Raw genomic sequence first — 19,640 nt, forward strand, 5'->3', positions numbered from 1 at the left:
CTGCAGAATTTCCACATCAGTAAAATGGAGGTGATGATAATTCCATCTGGGCTTTTGTAAAAGTTAAACGGGATGAGACGGGCAAAATGCTTTGCATAGAGTAAGCTCTCCAAGTTTAGCCACTATTATTATTGGATATTTAATCTGTGTTTTCTTTCCCATATATTGCTTTTTTCTTTCTCTTTTTGAGAAAGAAAATGTGTTGTACTTACCCATATTTTTACTCTTTCTATTGTTCTTTCTTCTTCCCTGATGTTCCAAGATTTTTTCTTTTGTTATTTCCTGTCTGTTTAGAGAAGTTCCTTTAGTTGTTCTTTTACAGTAGCTCTGCCGGTGACAAATTCTCTTTGTTTTCCTTCATCAGAGACTGTCTCCATTTCCCCTTCATTCCTGAAGGATAATTTTGCTGAATATAGGATTTATAGTTGACAATCCTTTCCTTTCAGCACTTGAAAAATGTTGTGCCACTTCCTTCTGGCCTCTATGATTTCTGATGTTATTCAAATCATTTTCCCCTATAGGTAAGGTGTTGTTTCTCTTTCATTGCTTTCAAGATTTTTTTCTTTGTGTTCAGTTTTCAGGAGTTTAGTTATGTTTCTTGGTGTGGGTTTCTTTGGGTTTATCTTGTTTGAGATTCACTCAGTCTCTTGAATCTGTAGGTTTATACCTTTTCACAAATTTGGAAATTTTTCATTCATTCTTTCTTCAAATATTCTTTCTGAATATTTGAGCTGCCTAGCCCTCTTCTCTTCTTCTGGGACTCTAATGACACAAATGCAAGACCTTTCTTATAGTCTAGTGGGTCTCTGAGATGCTGTTCATGTTTTTTCAGTGTATTTTTTCTCTGTTTAGATTGGGTAATTCCTGTTGTTTTATCTTTAAGTTCATGGATTCTTTCCTTGGTCTCTCCATTCTGCCATTGAGCCCATCCGTTGAGTTTTTAATTTCACTTTCTGTATTTTTCAGTTCTAAAATTTCCATTTCATTTTTCTTTATATCTTCTATTTCTTTGCTGAAATGTCCTATTTTTCATTTGTTTTAATTGTGTTTGTGATTGCTCTCTGAAGCATTTTTACGATAGCTGCTTTAAAATTCTAGTCAGATAATTCTAACATCTGTGTCATCTTGGTGTTAACATTTGTCCATTGTTTTTATCTTATTCAGATTGAGATCTTCCTTATTCTTGGTGTGATGAGTTTTTTTTTTCTTTAATTGAATCTCGGACATTTTTGGTTTTACGTTATGAGACTCTGGATCATATTTAAATCTTCTGGTTTAGGTCTGTACTGACATTGCTTCAACAGGGGGAGGAGGGGGTGCTTTTTCCTACCGGGTGAGGTAGAAGCCCAGGTTTTCCACTTGGCCTCCTTTGGGGGGTGCTGCCTCCTTGTTACTGCTGGATGGGTGTAGGAGTTCTGGCTTCTCATAAGCCACTCTGGATTTTCGGGGCAAGAGTGCATGCTTACTGCTCCCCACAAGCAGTACTTGGAGGAGGTAGTCTCACTATCACTGCAGTGATGGTATAAGTCCTGAATCTCCACTAGGCTTCCTCCGTCATCATCCCAGGGGAAGGAAGAGGGGAGAGAGCAGAAGGGGTGCTCTGGCACTGTCAGGTGGAAGTGGAAGTTCAGGTCTCTGCTGACATGGTGGGTGGGGTGGCTGGGATGAAAGTCCCAGCTCCCTGCTCATCCTTCTGTGATGCCAACCTGGCAGGGGGTTGGAGTCCTTGTTAGGACTCAGCCTCACCAGAGTGGAAGTGTCAGCTCCCCACTCAGCCTTTGGAGGCAGGGGTGGCAATAGGAACATAGATTTTTTTTTTTTTGAGTTGTTTGTCTGGAGTACGACAGTTATTGTCTAAAGTTTTCTGCCTTGCTAGGCTGCCATTTTTTGGTTCTTTGGTTAGAGAGAGCAGGCTTTTATTGGGACTTTTTATGTCTGCACTGTTGGTGTTTCTGAATATCCAGCTTCTCCAGCAATAAGTCTGGGATATATGAGGCAAAAAGAAAACCCAGGAGACTCACCACCGGTTTCCTCAGGTCTCAAGGCCCATAGCTGATCTTCTCACTATCCTTTGGAGTCTTTTTATATTTATTTTATGTATTATGTCCAGGTTGCATGTTTTAGTTGCATTTCATGGTAGAAATAGGGACTTTTACCCCAACTTTCCAGTAGCCTATTCTATATTACATTTTAACCTAACCTGTATTTGTATTTAGAGTGGCAATAGTGACTTTGCCTCCTTTTAAAGGAATTTCAAGCATTATTGGAAGCAGCGTGAAACAAATTGTGGAGAGGGATGGGCTGGAGGAGGAAGGACAAGAATGGGCCTGCTCTTCATGCCTCTGAAGCCTCCGCTTCACTCTGTATTTCACACCATTTCCATTCCTTTGGCACCTGAATTCAAGCCCTTTATTTTATTTACTGCCACACAGAAGAAGCCCTGTCTTCCCTGGCATTCCCACCACCTGTTATAGATTAGCAGCAACAAGCACCTTCCTTGACCTAGGCCCTAACACACAGCAGAAGGAAAATGGTCTATTCATCACAGCAGCAGCCATTCTTCTTTTAGCACAGTGCTTGGCAGGGAATTCTGGGAGAGGGCGTGCTTCTGGGGCTTAATTCCCTGAAGGGGGGTGGTGGCAAAACCCACGTATGGAGCCTGTCAGCCTGGACATTCTAGAAAGAAGATTGAGCCTTGCTCAAAAGGACAAAGGGAACATGCTGGCCCAGACAGCCAAGTGTTCTCCATGTCCCCCTCCTGGCTCAGACCACTTCACATGGAACCTTTAAAAAGTCTATGGCTCTTGGGCTTCCCTGGTGCCGCAGTGGTTGAGAGTCCACCTGCCGATGCAGGGGACATGGGTTCGTGCCCCGGTCCGGGAAGATCCCACATGCCGCGGCGCGGCTGGGCCCGTGAGCCATGGCCACTGAGCCCGCGCGTCCGGAGCCTGTGCTCCGCAACAGGAGAGGCCACAGCAGTGAGAGGCCTGCGTACCGCACAAAAAAAAAAAGTATATGGCTCTTGAGGTAAATGGCACAATTCAGGAGAGGCTGGAAGCACACAAGGCAGAGAGCATCCTTTGTGTTGAAAATGCAAATTGTTTTCCATTTAATGGACAATCTCCCCCTCTGGAGGCTGATGAAGTGAATTGTGACTTAATTCTTTAGCCATCCTTTGATAGATTCCCAGACTGAAAATGAGGGCTGGAGGTGGGGGTGGGGAATTTTCCAGGAGAGAAAGAGAAGACTTCATGATATCACTGGCCTTAAAATGGGACAGTTCGTATTTTTTTATCTTTTAATTTTCTATTTATTTTTAAAGTTTTAAGATAGACTTTATTTTTTAGAGCAGTTTTAGATTGACCACAAAATCTTGCAGAAGGTACAGCGAGTTCCCATATATCCCTGTCCGCACGCACACCCCAGAGTGGGAAGTTTGCTACAGTGAACATACAGTGGCACGTCATTATCACCCAGAGTCCATAGTTCACCTTGGGGTTCACTCTTCTTGGTTTAGTTTTTCTGTGGTGGTTGATTTTCAGGGGAAAGTGTGTTACGGGCCCAGCTGAAGATGAGTTTCTCTTAGAGAACCTGCTTCCCACCTTCTCCTTTGCTCAGTCTGGTCTGAATGAAGCTTTCTTTACCTAGGGTCAGTCAAAATTGACACAAAAGTCTTTGAGACATTTTCTGTGGCTTATTTCTTTTCCATAACTGTGTTCCAGCCAAAATGTCTGAGTAAACTTCTTTTTATGTCATTTAAAAATATACTAGGAAATCAACTATTTAAAGGAACAACAGATGCAGAGTATCACCCCTAATTACATTCTATGTATGTCTAGATATTGATTGATTGTCTTTTTACAAAGTGAAACCTCACTAGATAGGTTCCAGGCCCGGGGTGGGACTTGTTATAGCACTTTATGGCTGAAGATCAGCTGTTAGACTGAATATAAGTTACTTTAAAATACTTCAGCATGCATAATATGATATGCACGTAAAAAATGCAGTTTTTAAATTTTAAACAGCTTCTTGAGATATAATTCATGTACCATAAAATTCACCTGTTTTAAGTGTATGGTACAATGATTTTTAGTAAATTAACCAAGGTTTTCACCATCGTCACCATCCAGTTTTAGCACATTTCCATCATCCTAATGAGGTCACTCACAACTGGTCACAGTTAATCCCCCATTCCCATCCCTAGTCCTAGGCTGCCACTAATCTTTTCTGAACACTTCATATGAATGCCACCACACAATATGTAGTCTTTTGTGCCTGACTTCCTTCATTTAGCACAGGATTTTTGAGGTTCATCCATGTTGTAGCATGTGTCAGTGGGTTCTTTCATTTTTATTGCAGAATAATATTCCATCGTATGGATATACCACAATTTGTTTATTCATTTACTAGCTGATGAATGTTTGGGTTGTTCCCATTTTTTGGCTATATAATGTGCTGCTGTGAACATTCTTATGTGCTTGTTTTCATGGACATATGTTTCCATTTCTCCTTTTTTTTTGGCTGCATCGGGTCTTCGTTGCTGTGTGCGGGCTTTCTGTAGTTGCGGCGAGCGGGGGCTACTCTTTGTTGTGGTGCACAGGCTTCTCATTGCCGTGGCTTCTCTTGTTGGGGACCACGGGCTCTAGGCGCACGGGCTTCAGTAGTTGTGGCACATGGGCTCAGTAGTTGTGGTGCACGGGTTTAGTTGCTCCACGGCTTGTGGGATCTTCCCAGACCAGGGCTCGAACCCATGTCCCCTGCATTGGCAGGCAGATTCTTAACCACTGCGCCACCAGGGAAGTCCCTCCATTTCTCTTGGGTAGATTACCTAGGAATGGAATACACCACCACACCTAGAGGTGGTGTGTGTTGAGTTTCTTCTACTTGCCCCTCGGGATTCACCCTCTGCCCCTTCTTCGCCCTGCTGTGTGCCCTAGGAGGCTGCCTTGCACCAAGGGCCTCAGATGGCTTCTGGTTTCAGTGGGGTTTGGTGGGGGTTGGGGGATACTGGCAACAGGTAAGAGAGAGAGAGAGGAGTGTGAGGTTGGGTTCCTTTCTGCTCTCTCCCTGTGGGCTGGCTGTATCCCTCTGCTGAAGGCCACAGCTCTGTCAGGCAGCCCTCTCCACCCTCTGGTTCTGGTAACTGTTCATCCCCCAACCCTTTCAGGTTCACAGGTGACAACAGCTCTGCCCTTATTAGCTCCAGAATCTCGTGGGTTCTCTACACATTAGTCACACTTTGTAAATCATACTTTTATTAAACTCTCTTCTAGTTACCCAATTTGAGTGTGCTGTTTCTGCCAGGACCTTGGCTAAATCCAGGTTTTAGTTAATTTTTAAAGATGCTAAATTAGAGTTCATCAATATCTGTGCTTTAGCTAACTTGACTTTCATTAGAGGGTTTGCCCCTTAGCCTAAGAGACGTTATAAATAATTTTCCTGAGGAAGTGCCTTCCAAGATATGTGGATTAGCTAGAAATATTGTACAGGTACTTCTGCCCTCCTGTGAACAAGGATGTAAAATCTGTGAGCATCGCAGAGTGGTGTTCCTTGGCCTTTAACTGATTTGGCCCCATGTCCTGCTGACAGTGGAGGATTCTCTCACCCTACCCTGCTAGAAGTTTGACTGCCCCCTGCCCCCAGAACATTATCATATCTGCCTGGGATGAGCCTTCACAGACTGCCTAAGGGACAGAAAGCTGGGACTCCATTGAGCTATAAGAATAGGTTCATGACTATCTTGATGCCAGCTTACTAATGAATGTTTCTGTTGGTAGGATTTGGTCTGAGGCTTGTTTAAATCTTATAACATACCATCTGCTGGCTGGTTGTTGGGGAGGAGATCTGTAGCCAAAATCTATCTCTAATTACTGGAGGCAACAAGAAAACCCAGTGATTATGAACAACCAAACAGGCTTAGGTCAGAGAAAGACATAATATTTAATGCCTCCCAGGGTTCCAGCCATTCAGGGTTCTAGTCAGCTCTGCCCAGTCCTTAGGAGCATGTGCAGCTGCTCTGGTCTGTACAAAAAGCAGCCCAGCTGGCCCCAAGCAGCGCCAGCCCCTCTGGCCTCCCAGCTCATCTCAGCCCCAGCTAAGCACCGTACAGCCCCATACAGCATCTACTCACTTCACATCCCCAATTCTCTTTTAAAAAGCACTGTTACCTAATTTTCCTGTATTTATTTAGCTTCTTTTTTAAAATTAAACTCTTAATTTTGAGATAATTATAGATTCATATGCAGTTGTAAGAAAGAATACAGAGAGATCCCATGTACCCTTTACCCAATCTTGCAAAGCTATTCTACAACATCACACTCAGGATATCAACATAGATACAGTCAAGATACAGAACGTTTCCATCACCGCAGGGATCCCTTGTGTGGCCGTTTTATAAACACCCCCACCACCTCCTTCCTCCCTCCCTCCCTCCCTCCCTCCCTCCCTCCCTCCCTCCCTTCCTTCCTTCCTTCCCTCCTTCCCTCCTTCTTTCTTTCATTATTTCTTTCTTGACGTATAGTTGATTTACAATGTTGTGTTACTTTCTGCTGTTCAGCAAAATGATTCAGTTATACATATATATATACATACATTATTTTTATATTCTTTTCCGCTGTGGTTTATTACAGGATATTGTTTCCAGTTTGGGGCAATACTTATAAAGCTTCTATAAACATTTGTATATAAGTTTTGTGTGAACGTAAGACTATTTTTTCTGGAATAAATGTTCAGGAGTGCAGTTGCTGGCTGGTATGATAGTTGCATGTTTAGTTTTTTAAGAAACTGCTAAACTGTTCCCCAGATTGTTTGTACCATTCTCACCAGCACTGTATGTGTGGTCCATTTTCTCCACATCTTCACCAGCATTTGGTGTTGCTATGTTTTATTTTAGCCATTCTGAGAGCTGTGTAGTAATATCTCATTGGGGTTTTAATTTGCGCTTCCCTGATGGCTAATGATGTTTATGTATACATTTTTAATTCAAAGAAGTATACGGAAGAAAACAACAAAAAGGCCATCATCTCTTTGCCCAGATAATTTCTGTTAAAGATAAAATAATACAGGCATAAAATGAGAAAACTCAAGCAGCACAGAAAAGCATACAAAGGGAAATAAAGACCTCTCCTCCCTCACCCCTGCCCTTACCTGGCCCTTCTCTGTAAAGGTCACCAGTGTTCACAATGTCTTGAGATTCCTTTCAGAAAAGGTAAAGGAAAACCATGGCTATATTCATACTTACCTGTTGACATGGATGTTGATAGTACAGAGTAACTTCAGTGTAACAATCCAGAGACTTTCCTGATTAGTGGGTGGCTCTGTCCAGTTCCTTCTGTCTTGCTTCTTGTCTATCTTATAAGCCTTTGTGCTACTCTTCAAGGTTGGAGCTGGGTCATAAGCATGTGTGTGTCCTGCAGCCCACTGCCAGCACTCAGTCCTATGGCCAGACATAGGGCAAGAAAGGCCAGGAGTGTCATCTAGTCACATGCCCAGGAAGAAGGAAAGTAATTTATAGTCTCCTAGCAGAATTTACACCTGTATGTTTAGTTTTTGCCCACATGAGCACAGATGGGATCCTGCTTCACACAACCATAAACACTCTTCTAAACTTTGCTTTGTCCATTAAATAATGTAATATGGAGATCTTGCCACAGCAAAGGCATACAGATGGCCTTCATTCTTTTTAATGGTTTCAGGGTTATCCTATCCCAGGGATGTACTATGTCTCTTTTATCGGCCTCTTAGGGATGGGCACTAGTGTTACTTTTTGTTTTTGTAGTTACAAATAATGTTTCAAGACACACCCTTGAAGATAAACTTACACATATCCAAGTATACATCCCTATCAGTAAGATGGCCGGCTCAATGGGTATGTGCATTTAAATACTGGATACCATTGCCAGATGGTCCTCTATATGATTGAACCAATTTTAACCCATCTTATATTACTATAAATTTTAATACTTATATACATATATATTTAAACGTTATAAAACTTACTTTTTGTCACTTTAATATATATAAACATGCATTCTTGGCTATTAATGCCCACAAAATGCTAGAAGCAAAATATATGACTAAAGATTGTCTGGTTTAATTGCTCCATATCTGGGCAATTCTAGTGCCATCCCCAACGGCTGGGATGGTATGGATGCTACAAGCTCCAGTGTGACAGGCAAGGCAGTTAGAATGCTTCTCAAGACAGCGCTCCTGTCAGTTACAGGTAATGGCACAGTGTGGCCCCTTGCATTAAAATCCCTTGGCTTAGCCCAACCCAAGAAAAAAACAACTGCTTTGCTCTATTCTTGAATATTATCACACATTTACTGTCAATATATGATGGTGTCTTATGCCGTTTCAGCAAGGAAATTCTTCTTCCCAACGTCTAAATTACCCCAGCTGCACTGTAAGCTTATTCCCTCTCACCTTCCCTTAAACGAATGCAACAGCTTTTAACTATTTTTATGTTTCCTTGGATTCATTGCTTTGTTCCTGCGTGTCTTCACTTCAACCCTATACTTTCTGAACCAGGTTTTGAGTATCCTAAATTCATTGTAGTATGTCATGGTTGTGTGCGTGTGTGTGTGTGTGTGTGTGAGAGAGAGAGAGAGAGAGAGAGAGAGAGAGATGTACCAAACAAAAGCGTACATAATATCTAAGTGTAGTTACAAAAAAAATTAAAATGAGGACAGTGTCTCTTATCACCAAGCTTAAGAAATAGGGCATCACCAGTTTCCTTGAAGTTTGTCATATAGGCACATATGTCATGCCTTTGTGTTTCCCCTCCTCACTGCCACAGATGTAAGCACTATTAAGAATGCTGTGTTAATAATTTCCTTACTTTAAAAAAGTTGTTACACATGCGTGTATCCCTCAACAACATTTGGTTGCCTCATTTGTTTTGAACTTAATATAAATTGATTCATATGTCTTCTGTAATCTGCTTCTTACTGATCAGTATTGTGCTTTTGAAATTCATCCATGCTGACGTGTGTAGAACCTGGTTCATTCATTTTCAGTATTGTATAGTATTCCATTATATAAATTGACCCAATTTAGTTATCCGTAGTAATTTAATTCACAATGGCAACAGATAAACATAGGACGTTGGTGGCAGGAACAGCTAAGTTTCCCCCCAAATCCCTATTCTCCCATTGTATAAAGTTGTAGCTAGTAAGTGGCTATCCAGCCAGGGAACTTCCCGGATTCCCTTACATATAGCTGGGGCTATGTGACATTTTTCCAATGAAATCAAGCAGAAGCGATGTGTGTCATTTCTTGGTCAAGGTGGCTGAGGGAGGGCATATATCTTCTCTACCCTCTTCCGATCCTTGCACTGGCTGGATATCAACAGCCAGGGCAATCTTAGAAACCTGGTGTTGAAGGTGGAAATGCCTTTCTCAGCTGTGGGTCCTGAAGGACTGTGTGGAATAGAGTCTGTTATACAAGACAAAAACCAAACTTCATTGCGTGAAGCCACTGAAATTTTGGAGTTATTTGTTACAGCAGCTTAAGTTATCCCAACTAATGCAAACTAACAAGAAATGTCCAAGATTTACATGAAGAAACTTCTAAAAGTTTTAGAAGAATGCATAAGATCTGAATAAATGGCATATTACGGACAACTGATTAATGCAAAGATGCAACTTTTCCCTTAAATATCTCTAATTTCAATATAAAACGTTAAAAAATATAATCTTATCATTTACTTGGAAAATTAAACTAAGAAGATAACACAAGAACATTTTGAAAGAAAATAATAAATCATAGGGGCTTCCTCTATGAGACACCAGATATCAAAGCCTATTATAAGATTATCAGAAGTGGCACTGGCACAGAAGTTAACAAATAGGCCAGTGGAACAGAACAGATAGATTAGAGACAGATCCACGTACATATGAGAATTTGGCATAAACATTTCACATCAAGAAAAGATGGACAAATAGAAAAATGTTGCCAAAACAATGAGCCACCCATTTTGAAAAAAATAATGCTAGATGATTTCAACCTCACACTATTCTCAAAAATAAACAACAACAACCAAAATAAAAAAACTACAAGTGTTACAGGAAAATGTATTTATATCCTTGAAGTTAGGGAAAATCATAAAGGAAATTCTAAAAAAAAATAAGGAAAATATTCACAAACTTGGTAACATTAAAATTAATATTATGTAATGTATGGAAAGAACACCATAAACAAAGGAGAAAATAATTACTGCATATATAGTAGGCAAATAATTAATACCAAGTATATGTAAAAGTAAAGCTCCTACAAACTTATAAAAAAATGACAACCCAACAGGAGAATGGGCAACGGGTATATTCTGGTTATATCCAGACAAAACTATAATTCAGAAGGATACATGTACCTCTATGTTCATAGCAACACTATTCACAATAGCCAAGGCATGGAAACAACCTGAATGTCCATCAACATATGAATGGATGAAGAAGGTGTGGTACATATATACAATGGAATACTACACAGCCATAAAAAAGAACGAAATAATGCCATTTGCAGCAACATGGATGTGTCTGGAGTTGCAACATACTAAGTGAAGTAAGTCAGAAAACGACAAATATCATAGCATATCACTTGTATGTGGAATCTAAAATATGACACAATGAACCTATCTATGAAAGAGAAACAGAATCAGGGGCATAGAGAACAGAGCCGTGGTTGCCAAGGGGGAGGGGGTTAGGAGAGGGATGGATTGGGAGGTTGGGGTTAGCAGATGTATGCTTTTATATACAGAATGGATAAACAAGGTCCTGCTGTATAGTACAGAGAACTATATTCAATATTCTATGATATGTACCATGTCTTCTTTATCCATTCCTCTGTCAATGGGCATATATACAATGGAATATTACTCAACCATAAAAAAGAACGAAATAGTGCCATTTGCAGCAACACTGATGGACCTAGAGATTGTCATACTGAGTGAAGTAAGTCTGACAGAGAAAGAAAAATGTCATATGATATCACTTATATGTGGAATCTAAAAAAAATGGTATGAATGGACTTATTTACAAAGCAGAAATAGAGTCACAGATTTAGAAAACAGACTTATGGCTACCAGGGGAGAAAGGAGGGTAGGGAGGGATAAATTGGGAGATTGGGATTGACATACACACATTACTATATATAAGATAGGTAACTAATAAGGACCTACTGTATAGCACAGGGAACTCTACTCAATACTCTGAAATGACATATATGGAAAAAGAATCTAAAAAAAATAGTGGATATATGTATATGTATAACTGATTCACTTGCTGTACAGCAGAAACTAACACAACATTGTAAATCAATTATACTCCAATAAAAATTAAAAAAAATAAACATACTGGGAAAATTTAAAAAAGAAGATGCACTTAAAAGTTCATTGATGATGAATGAATAAACAAAATATGGTGTATGCATACAATGCAGTATTATTCAGCCTTGAAAAGGAAGGAAATTCTGACACATGTTACAATGTGGATGAACCTTGAGGACATTATGCTTAGTGAAATAAACCAGTCACAAAAAGAGAAAAACAAAAAACAAACGAACAAAATATTCTATGATAAGCCATAATGGAAAAGAATATAAAAAAGAATTTATATATGTATGACTGAATCACTTTGCTGTACAGCAGAAATTAGCACAATGTTGTAAATCAACTATACTTCAACAAAAAATTTAATAAAAAAGGGTATATGCTGGTAATTCACATATAAACATACAAAAAAAAATCAGTCCCACTGATAGTTGGAAAAGTGCAAAGCAAAACAGTAGAGAGATGTAATTTCTTGACTTTTAGGTTGAAAAATTTGCTAATATAGTATATGGGCCAGAGTGTGGAGAAGTAGAAACTGTATTTTTCATGGTACAGTTTTAAGGGAGGATATTTTGCCAATACTGTGAAAATTTAAAAAGCACGTACCTTTTAACACAGCATTTCCACTTTTCCTTGGCTATCTACTCTAGGAATTAATTCACTTGTATATACAAAGAGCAGTATTGAAGGGTTTTCACTGTAGCAATATTGGTAATAGGAAAACTTCAAAACAACTTAAATGCTCACCCAAAAGTGAACTATTGAGCACTATGAAGCAATAAAAATGTGGCTCAGCATGGACTGACGTAGAAATAGATACAATACTTAGAGATAAGACACATCATTAAGTTAAAAAGACAAGCTTATAATGCCATTTATGAAGTGTGAAAAGAAAGAAATCCCACAAAACAAACTTCTATTTCTGTATGTACTTATAGATGCATGTAGATGCAGAGAGAAAGTTAGAAAGGAGGATCAATACCAAACTAAAGACAGCGGGAGCCTAGCGGTGGTGGGGAAATGGAACCGTGGGTGTGGCTTAGTGACAGCTTTTACAGTGAGAATGTGCTTGTGCATTTAATAGTATAATTTAATAAATCAAAATAGAAAAAGATGTAAATGCCGAGGCTTCAGCTCCAGAGATTCTTAATTGGATGGTTGTGGTGGGAATTGGTGTTTATTTTTGACGTCTTCCTGAATGATTCTGATACCACAGGTTTGAATACTGGCTATTGCAGACCATATAGCAAAGTCTTCGATTCAGCTTCTTATGTGTTTTCTATAATAGAACTCCTTGTTAAAATCTGGCATAGTGCTTGTTTTGGAAACATATACACTAAAACTGATGTGATACAGTGAAGATTAGCATGGGCCCTGTGTGAGGATGACACACAAATTGTGAAACATTCCATAATTGTGAAACATTCCCTATAGGTAAATTTTATGTCATGTGTATTTTACCACAATTTAAAAATATAACAGTTTCATTTAATTAAAACCATAGAGAAGGATTTCAGTTAACTGGGCCCTTTGTCACTAACTCAAATGTTGTCTGTCTCTGTTTATTTTATTTTAATTAAAAAAATTTTTTTTGTCTCTTTTTTTAACATCTTTATTGGAGTATAATTGCTTTACAATGGTGTGTTAATTTCTGCTTTATAACAAAGTGAATCAGTGATACATATACATATGTTCCCATAACTCTTCCCTCTTGCATCTCCCTCCCTCCCACCCTCCCTATCCCACCCCTCTAGGTGGTCAAAAAGCACCGAGCTGATCTCCCTGTGCTATGTGGCTGATTCCCACTAGCTATCTATTTTACGTGTCTCTGTTTAAATGAACATTGGTTTTCCCATTTGTCTTCAGGCAAAGCTCTATCTTTTGTCACCTGTAGCATTTTTAGGTGTGAGGAGTCTGGGCCTGTCCATGATAACTCAGCACATTGCGTTTACCTGTCTCCTATGCTATGTTCAAGCACACCACTTCTGCACTGTCGCTCAGCTCCCATGCGTCGAAGCAGTGTCCAATCTGAAGAGAGTTCCTTCTGATCTCAGGGAAGCATCCGTTTACCCTCCAGTTTCCTATTCCATTTTCTGTCCTGTTGGGAGCCAGAAAACAGAAAGAAAGGGCTCAGGTCCATGACTGTGCCCAAGTGAAGAGAACCACAGGAAGAACGTTCTTGTGAATAGGAGGCAGCTCACAAGGTCGCTGCAGAAATATTGTTTTTTATTATGGGATGCTACTCTAGACCCTGTTACATAAATTATAGTATAAAATCCTCCAAATTCTGAATTCCACCACACATCTGATCATAGGTGGTTTAGATAGGAGGGCATTCAGATTGTGGATCTGTGCAAAAAAGCACATAGTTCCTGGCACATAATAAACACGTGCAAATAAACTACTGTTATGTCACATTTAGCCTGGCCCAGTGTGGCTGTTTTACTCATAACCCAGAAACCTTTGTCATATTCTGCATATTTAAACTCAGGAGAAGCAAGCACATCACCCTGTGACCAACTGAGTGATGCCCCAACTCACCTTTAATGTAACAAGCCTCCCCTGTCTGCTTATCATCTCCTTTTTGGTTTTCCCATCTCTACCCTCAGTTAGCAAGACAGGGACTCAATGTCGTGCTTATCAGCCGGACACCGGAAAAACTACAAGCCATTGCTACAGAGATTGGTGAGTGACCCCAAGAAATAAGGGAGATGTTTGTGGAGCCCACCAGCCAATTCTGCTCCTGTCCTGCCCATAGAGATATCTGTCAGCATCCCTACGTCTGCTCTCTGGAGGCTGGGGTACCAGCCTCCTTAGGGGACCCCAGTTTACAAAGTTAAGTGCAGGATATAAGTGGCTTTAGTTCACTTCAGTTTAGTTCACCAGGGGTTCTTCAGGCTGCATGAAGCAGGGGCAGACTCACCCCACGAATAGGTCTACTCTCTTCTTTGGTCTACGTCTCCATATCTAGAATCAGACTCCCTCATCCAGAGGCCTCAGCTGTCTGATTGCTTCTGCTACTCCCACCAAAAGCAGGAGCTCAGCTTCCCTGGTGGCGCAGTGGTTGAAAGTCCGCCTGCCGATGCAGGGGACACGGGTTCGTGCCCCGGTCCGGGAAGATCCCACATGCCGTGGAGCTGCTGGGCCCGTGAGCCATGGCTGCTGAGCCTGTGCGTCTGGAGCCTGTGCTCCGCAACGGGAGAGACCACAACAGTGAGAGGCCCGCGTACCACACACACGCACACACAAAAAAGCAGCATCTGTGTTTGGGACTTCACTTCCCTATGTCTATGCTGTGCTCCTTGCAGTAGGGTGAGGGACAATGCTTACTGCTAGTTGTTAGATTAAAAAAAAAAAGATTTGATCCAGGGCTGCCACATATGGTTTTGAAAGTTGTACACTATACAACCCCAAGAGACAGCATTTATATTATAAAGCTTTATTATTATGATCCACTCTGACATGTTCTTAGTTAATAATGATCATCATATCCCTTTCTGGGCATTTGCATTTTAATAATAATTACTAATTTAGTAATTGATAAATTCCTTAACTCAAAGGAATGAGTCTTCAACTATGAAGACTCATGAAGACCATAGCAGGCTGTCTGGGGGAGAGCCTTATTTCTCTGGAGAGAATTTGGGCTAAGAGAAGGCTGTGGGAGGTGTGGGGTTGAGCAGTCACAACGAGGAGGCTCAGTGCCCTTGAACCAGTGAATTCTGCTTTTGTTTTCTGTCTGGATATCAGAAATAACTTTGACCCAGGACTAGGACATTCTTCAGTGTTTCCCTTACAGTGCTAAAGTGTACTTTTTATCGTCCTTTTGAAAAACAAGTAGTGTCTTTGAACTGCCCCCAAACTTTGCCTTAAGATCACTTGCCCCAGAAATATTGGGTCTAATTCCAGAGCTAAGCAGGCAGCATCTGGTGAGATATGCCCGTTGCTTTTATATCTAAGAAAGAGCTCCTGCACAAGGCAAGTTCACATAAAACAGTGGAAAGAGGATTGAACTTGGAGGGAGCAGAGTTTGGGTGCCCTTGGTCAAGCTAGTAAGCTTCTCTGAGCCTTAATTTTCTCCTCTGAAAAATGGAGAAAATACCTACTTTACAAGGTTGTTGAGAGGATTAAAAAATATATTGTGCGGGCTTCCCTGGTGGCGCAGTGGTTGAGAGTCTGCCTGCTGATGCAGGGGACACGGGTTCGTGACCCGGTCCGGGAAGATCCCACATGCCGCGGAGCGGCTGGGCCCGTGAGCCATGGCCGCTGAGCTTGCGCGTCCGGAGCCTGTGCTCCGCAACGGGAGAGGCCACAACAGTGAGGGGCCCGTGTACCGGAAAAAAAAAAAAAAAATATATATATATATATACATATATATATAGTGCATGTAAATGTTTTTTTTTTAATATTTATTTATTTATTTGGCTGCTTTGGGTCTTAGTTGTGGCATGTGGGATCTTCGTTGAGGCATACGGGCTTCTCTCTAGTTGTGGCGTGGGCTCCAGAGCGCACAGGCTCAATAGTTGTGGAGCGTGGGCTTAGTTGCCCCGCAGCATGTGGGATCCTAGTTCCCCGACCAGGGATTGAACCCACGTGCCCTGCATTGGAAGGTGGATTCTCAACCACTGGACCATCAGGGAAGTCCCCATGTAAATGTTTTATAAATGCTAAAACATTGGACAAATACAAAGGATTTCTGAGTGTATGTGACGAGGACCTGACACTCACTGAGCAGAGGCATTGCACTTTGCTCTTACAGCCCTTAGTCCAGGGGTCTGAAACCTGAACATGCACCACAGTCACCCCTAGCACATGTGAAAACAGATCACCGGGCCAACTCCCAGGGTTTCCCGGTTCAGTAGGTCTGGGGTGGATCCTGAGATTTTGTGCTTCTAACAAGTTCTCAGTGATGCTGATGCTGTGGTCTGTGGACCTTGCTTTGAGAATCACTGCATTAAATCTGTTATAATGTCTTTACTTGTCACTGTAGTGACTCTTAGAATCACACAGAAACCATCATTCACAAATCTTTTAACACATCCCAGCATTTATCCGAGGCTATTTCTTGTTTCTAATTAAGGTGACAGGCTTGTGCTCTTAAGTGTCTGTTCAGGTAGTACAGGAGCATTGGGAGAACATGGGCAAGAGGGGGATTTGGACTCCTGTTCATTAAAAAAATAATTGTTGTCTCTAATGCAGAGTGGACGATAGGAAGTAGTGTGAAGATTATACAAGCAGATTTTACCAAAGATGACATCTATGAGTATATTAAAGAAAAACTTAAAGACTTAGAAATTGGAATTTTAGGTAAGTAAATTATAAAATGCAAAGCTTGTTGTAATAAATCAGTGAAACAATTATCTTAGTGATAATTGATTATTCAATAGTAGCTTAAACTTAACCCATGACGATAAGCTGTAGCATTAAACCAAATATTAAAGTTCAGTTCTTCAAGAGGAGTTACTGGATTAACAAGTTTGTATATGACTTTGGAATGTAGCAAATGTACATATTTCCATCTTCCCAACCATATTTCCTAGTATTAAAATATTTTTCTTTCACTGAACTGATATTGACATTTGGCAGGAAGAGGGAAACTCTGGCCTAAAGGAATTAGTTTAGCAAACAAACATCGCTGCAATTGACCCATGAAATAGTGAGTCAGTGTGGTTATCTGAGGACTGACTTTCTCTTTTGGGAAATGAGATACAATTTTTTTCTGAGATAATTTATAGACAATCTGTTTTGTAACCACATCACAGTACAGTGTTTGTATTGTACGTAGAAAGAAGATTTTGATTTCTAGAATAATTACATTTTTACTGATAAAAGTGTAAAACATGTTGCAGGAAAATTGGAAAGAACAGATGAGCATGTAAAAGAGCTATGAATTTCTTGAAATCCTGACAGCCTGAGATAGCATCTTGGTATATATCCTTCCAGATACATACACACATATTTTCAAAACCAGGATTAAATGTATGTACTGTTTTGCAACATTACAAAAAATCATACATCACTAATGTTCTCCCAGGCTTTTAAAACCCTGAGCAGTCATAGTTTTGAATGACTCCATTGCATCCCACCACCATGATTCATTTTATGTGCATTGTATTATAGGACCACAATTTCTTTCTCTCCGATTTCCTCACTGTTACCAAATGATGTTGCAACGAACAACCTTGTATATAAATCTTTTGTACATGTTTCCTTGGAAAACTTCCCAAGAATTCCTGGGTTGAATATGACAGTTTTTAAGGCTTTCAATAGACATTTGCCATGGGCTTTTCTGACATCTTTTTGTTTTGCCTCTTTTGGTCAGTCAACAATGTCGGCATGCTTCCAAACCTTCTCCCGCGTCATTTCCTTAACATGCCGGATGACATCCAGGTAGGCCTATACTCTTCCGTGGATGTTTTCCTCTCACGTGGTCCTGAGCACCCTGGCTGGGTAATCACCAGGGCCGGGAGCGGGTAATGGGATTGTATTCTGTATTCCAGGTGGATGACTGGAGGTCTCCCTTTCTTTTCGCCTGAGTACTTGATACACAGTCAAGGGTACTGCTGTTCATGACTATCTCTAGGATAAGGACAACTTCCCTCTTCTCCACACACCAAAATTTACCTGTGCCAGTCTTTCGGGGATCTGCACTTTGCTTTCTAAGGGGGTAATTCTGCCTAACAAATTCATAACTTTGTATTCATGGCTTTCTTTGTCTTCCCAGGTAATAAGATTCGTTCCACTTTCAGTGTGATAGAAGCCCCTCGCACAGACTCTGTGGTTGGGGTTGTTGTCAGTTCAGCCAGCTTGACTCGGAGCCATGACTGCCCTTGCTGGCCATGAGCAAATTTACTACGCATTTAACAGTCTTCGAAGACACTATATTTCGACACTTCCTCAGGCCCTGACCTTTGAAGTAGTGGGTTATAACAATTCTGAACAGGCTAGCATGCTTCTATTCCCCGATCCCGCAAGTATTCCTAAGGTTGAAATAATGCCGGATTCCTTGGACCCTGCTGAACATCCTCACCGGCCACACGTCTAACTCCATGGTCCCGGTTTCTGGCACAAGTTGGTGTCTCTCCATTAAGCAGGTTCCGTTCTTGCTTCTCTTTATTTACGTCTGCATTTGTACTTGTCTATGTGTCTGACCCTCTTTTCCTCTCTGTCTGTCTTGGGTGATTCTAGCAGTTTCTTTAACTGCCCTCTGTAGCCCGGAACCTGTATACCTTGTGTTATACAACCATTCACCTCTCTAATGTCTATGCTATTGTCTTCTAGATCACATATACTAACCTCCTTTCCTTCAGCTGGAAATTAACCATCTCCCTTTGAAAAACTGTTTCCGTATTCCTGCCGAAATTTTCAAGGAAACTCTTGTCTTTTTTTTTTTTTTTTTTTTTTTGCGGTACGCGGGCCTCTCACTGTTGTGGCCTCCCCTGTTGCGGAGCACAGGCTCCGGACAGCAGGCTCAGCGGCCATGGCTCACTGGCCCAGCCGCTCCGCGGCATGAGGGATGCTCCCGGACCGGGGCACGAACCCGTGTCCCCTGCATCGGCAGGCGGACTCTCAACCACTGCGCCACCAGGGAAGCCCGGAAACTCTTAATTGACTTCTAGTCAAGATCACATTCTTATAGAATCATAGTGTGGATGTCAGATGTTTCCCTGTTCTAGTGCATTCTGAATATCAACTAGGAGCCTAATTTGCAGGCTGAGGCAACCACTCAGACACACACTTTTGCCCGCTTCATGGTTGTTTAGCACTGAATACTTTTCAAGAGAATTTCTCAAATGATCTGGCTGATTCATGATTGTGATTATTTATTACAGAGCCTCATCCACTGTAACATCACCTCGGTAGTGAAGGTATGTGATCAATGTATGTGCTCAGTGCATTAAAATGTAGTTGCTGTTGGATTTGGCAACTCAGGAGAATTGGCCCCTTCCCTGTAGATGCAGAATTCTTTAAAATTGAACTGTACTTTAAAATTGAAATGAGAGACCATGTAGTAGCCTTTTAATTGTCTTGTCTGTTTTCATCAAGAAAATACAGTGGATTCACTCTTCCTAGCATGTGAATCCTTTTTCCGCATTCAGTTTTGTCCTATGTCGGAACATATTAGGCCTGATGGTGATGAAACTTATTCAGGATTCCAAAGCAACTTAAAAAAAAAATAGTATCTTCTTGTGATTTGAGTCTTTGTAAATAGAAGAAAGCTCACTCAGTGTGGAAAAAGGACAGAGGGTGTGGTTTGGATTTTATAGACTCTTGTTGTTCAAAAACTATTTGTTGAAGTGAAGTTCAAGTTCGTATG

General features: G+C 40.9%; 1 protein-coding gene and 1 non-coding gene across 8 annotated transcripts in view; both read left to right on the plus strand.

The window, feature by feature from the left end:
• HSD17B3 (hydroxysteroid 17-beta dehydrogenase 3) overlaps nucleotides 1-19,640 on the plus strand; it is a 45,094-nt gene that overhangs the window by 12,083 nt on the left and 13,371 nt on the right. For all 7 annotated transcript variants that reach the window (XM_029201630.1, XM_029201631.1, XM_029201628.1 and 4 more), the window contains 4 exons: nucleotides 13,936-14,011; nucleotides 16,523-16,630; nucleotides 17,646-17,713; nucleotides 19,156-19,191. In XM_029201630.1, the coding sequence (XP_029057463.1) occupies nucleotides 13,936-14,011; nucleotides 16,523-16,630; nucleotides 17,646-17,713; nucleotides 19,156-19,191 (288 nt within the window). The remainder of the gene's footprint in view (nucleotides 1-13,935; nucleotides 14,012-16,522; nucleotides 16,631-17,645; nucleotides 17,714-19,155; nucleotides 19,192-19,640) is intronic.
• Nucleotides 12,643-12,744, plus strand: LOC114884923. Its single transcript, XR_003790979.1, has one exon. It is a non-coding gene; the product is annotated as a U6 spliceosomal RNA (small nuclear RNA).

This window comes from Monodon monoceros, unplaced genomic scaffold (assembly GCF_005190385.1).
Source record: "Monodon monoceros isolate NGI ecotype Baffin Bay Population unplaced genomic scaffold, NGI_Narwhal_1 Super_Scaffold_5, whole genome shotgun sequence".
NCBI lineage: Eukaryota > Metazoa > Chordata > Mammalia > Artiodactyla > Monodontidae > Monodon > Monodon monoceros.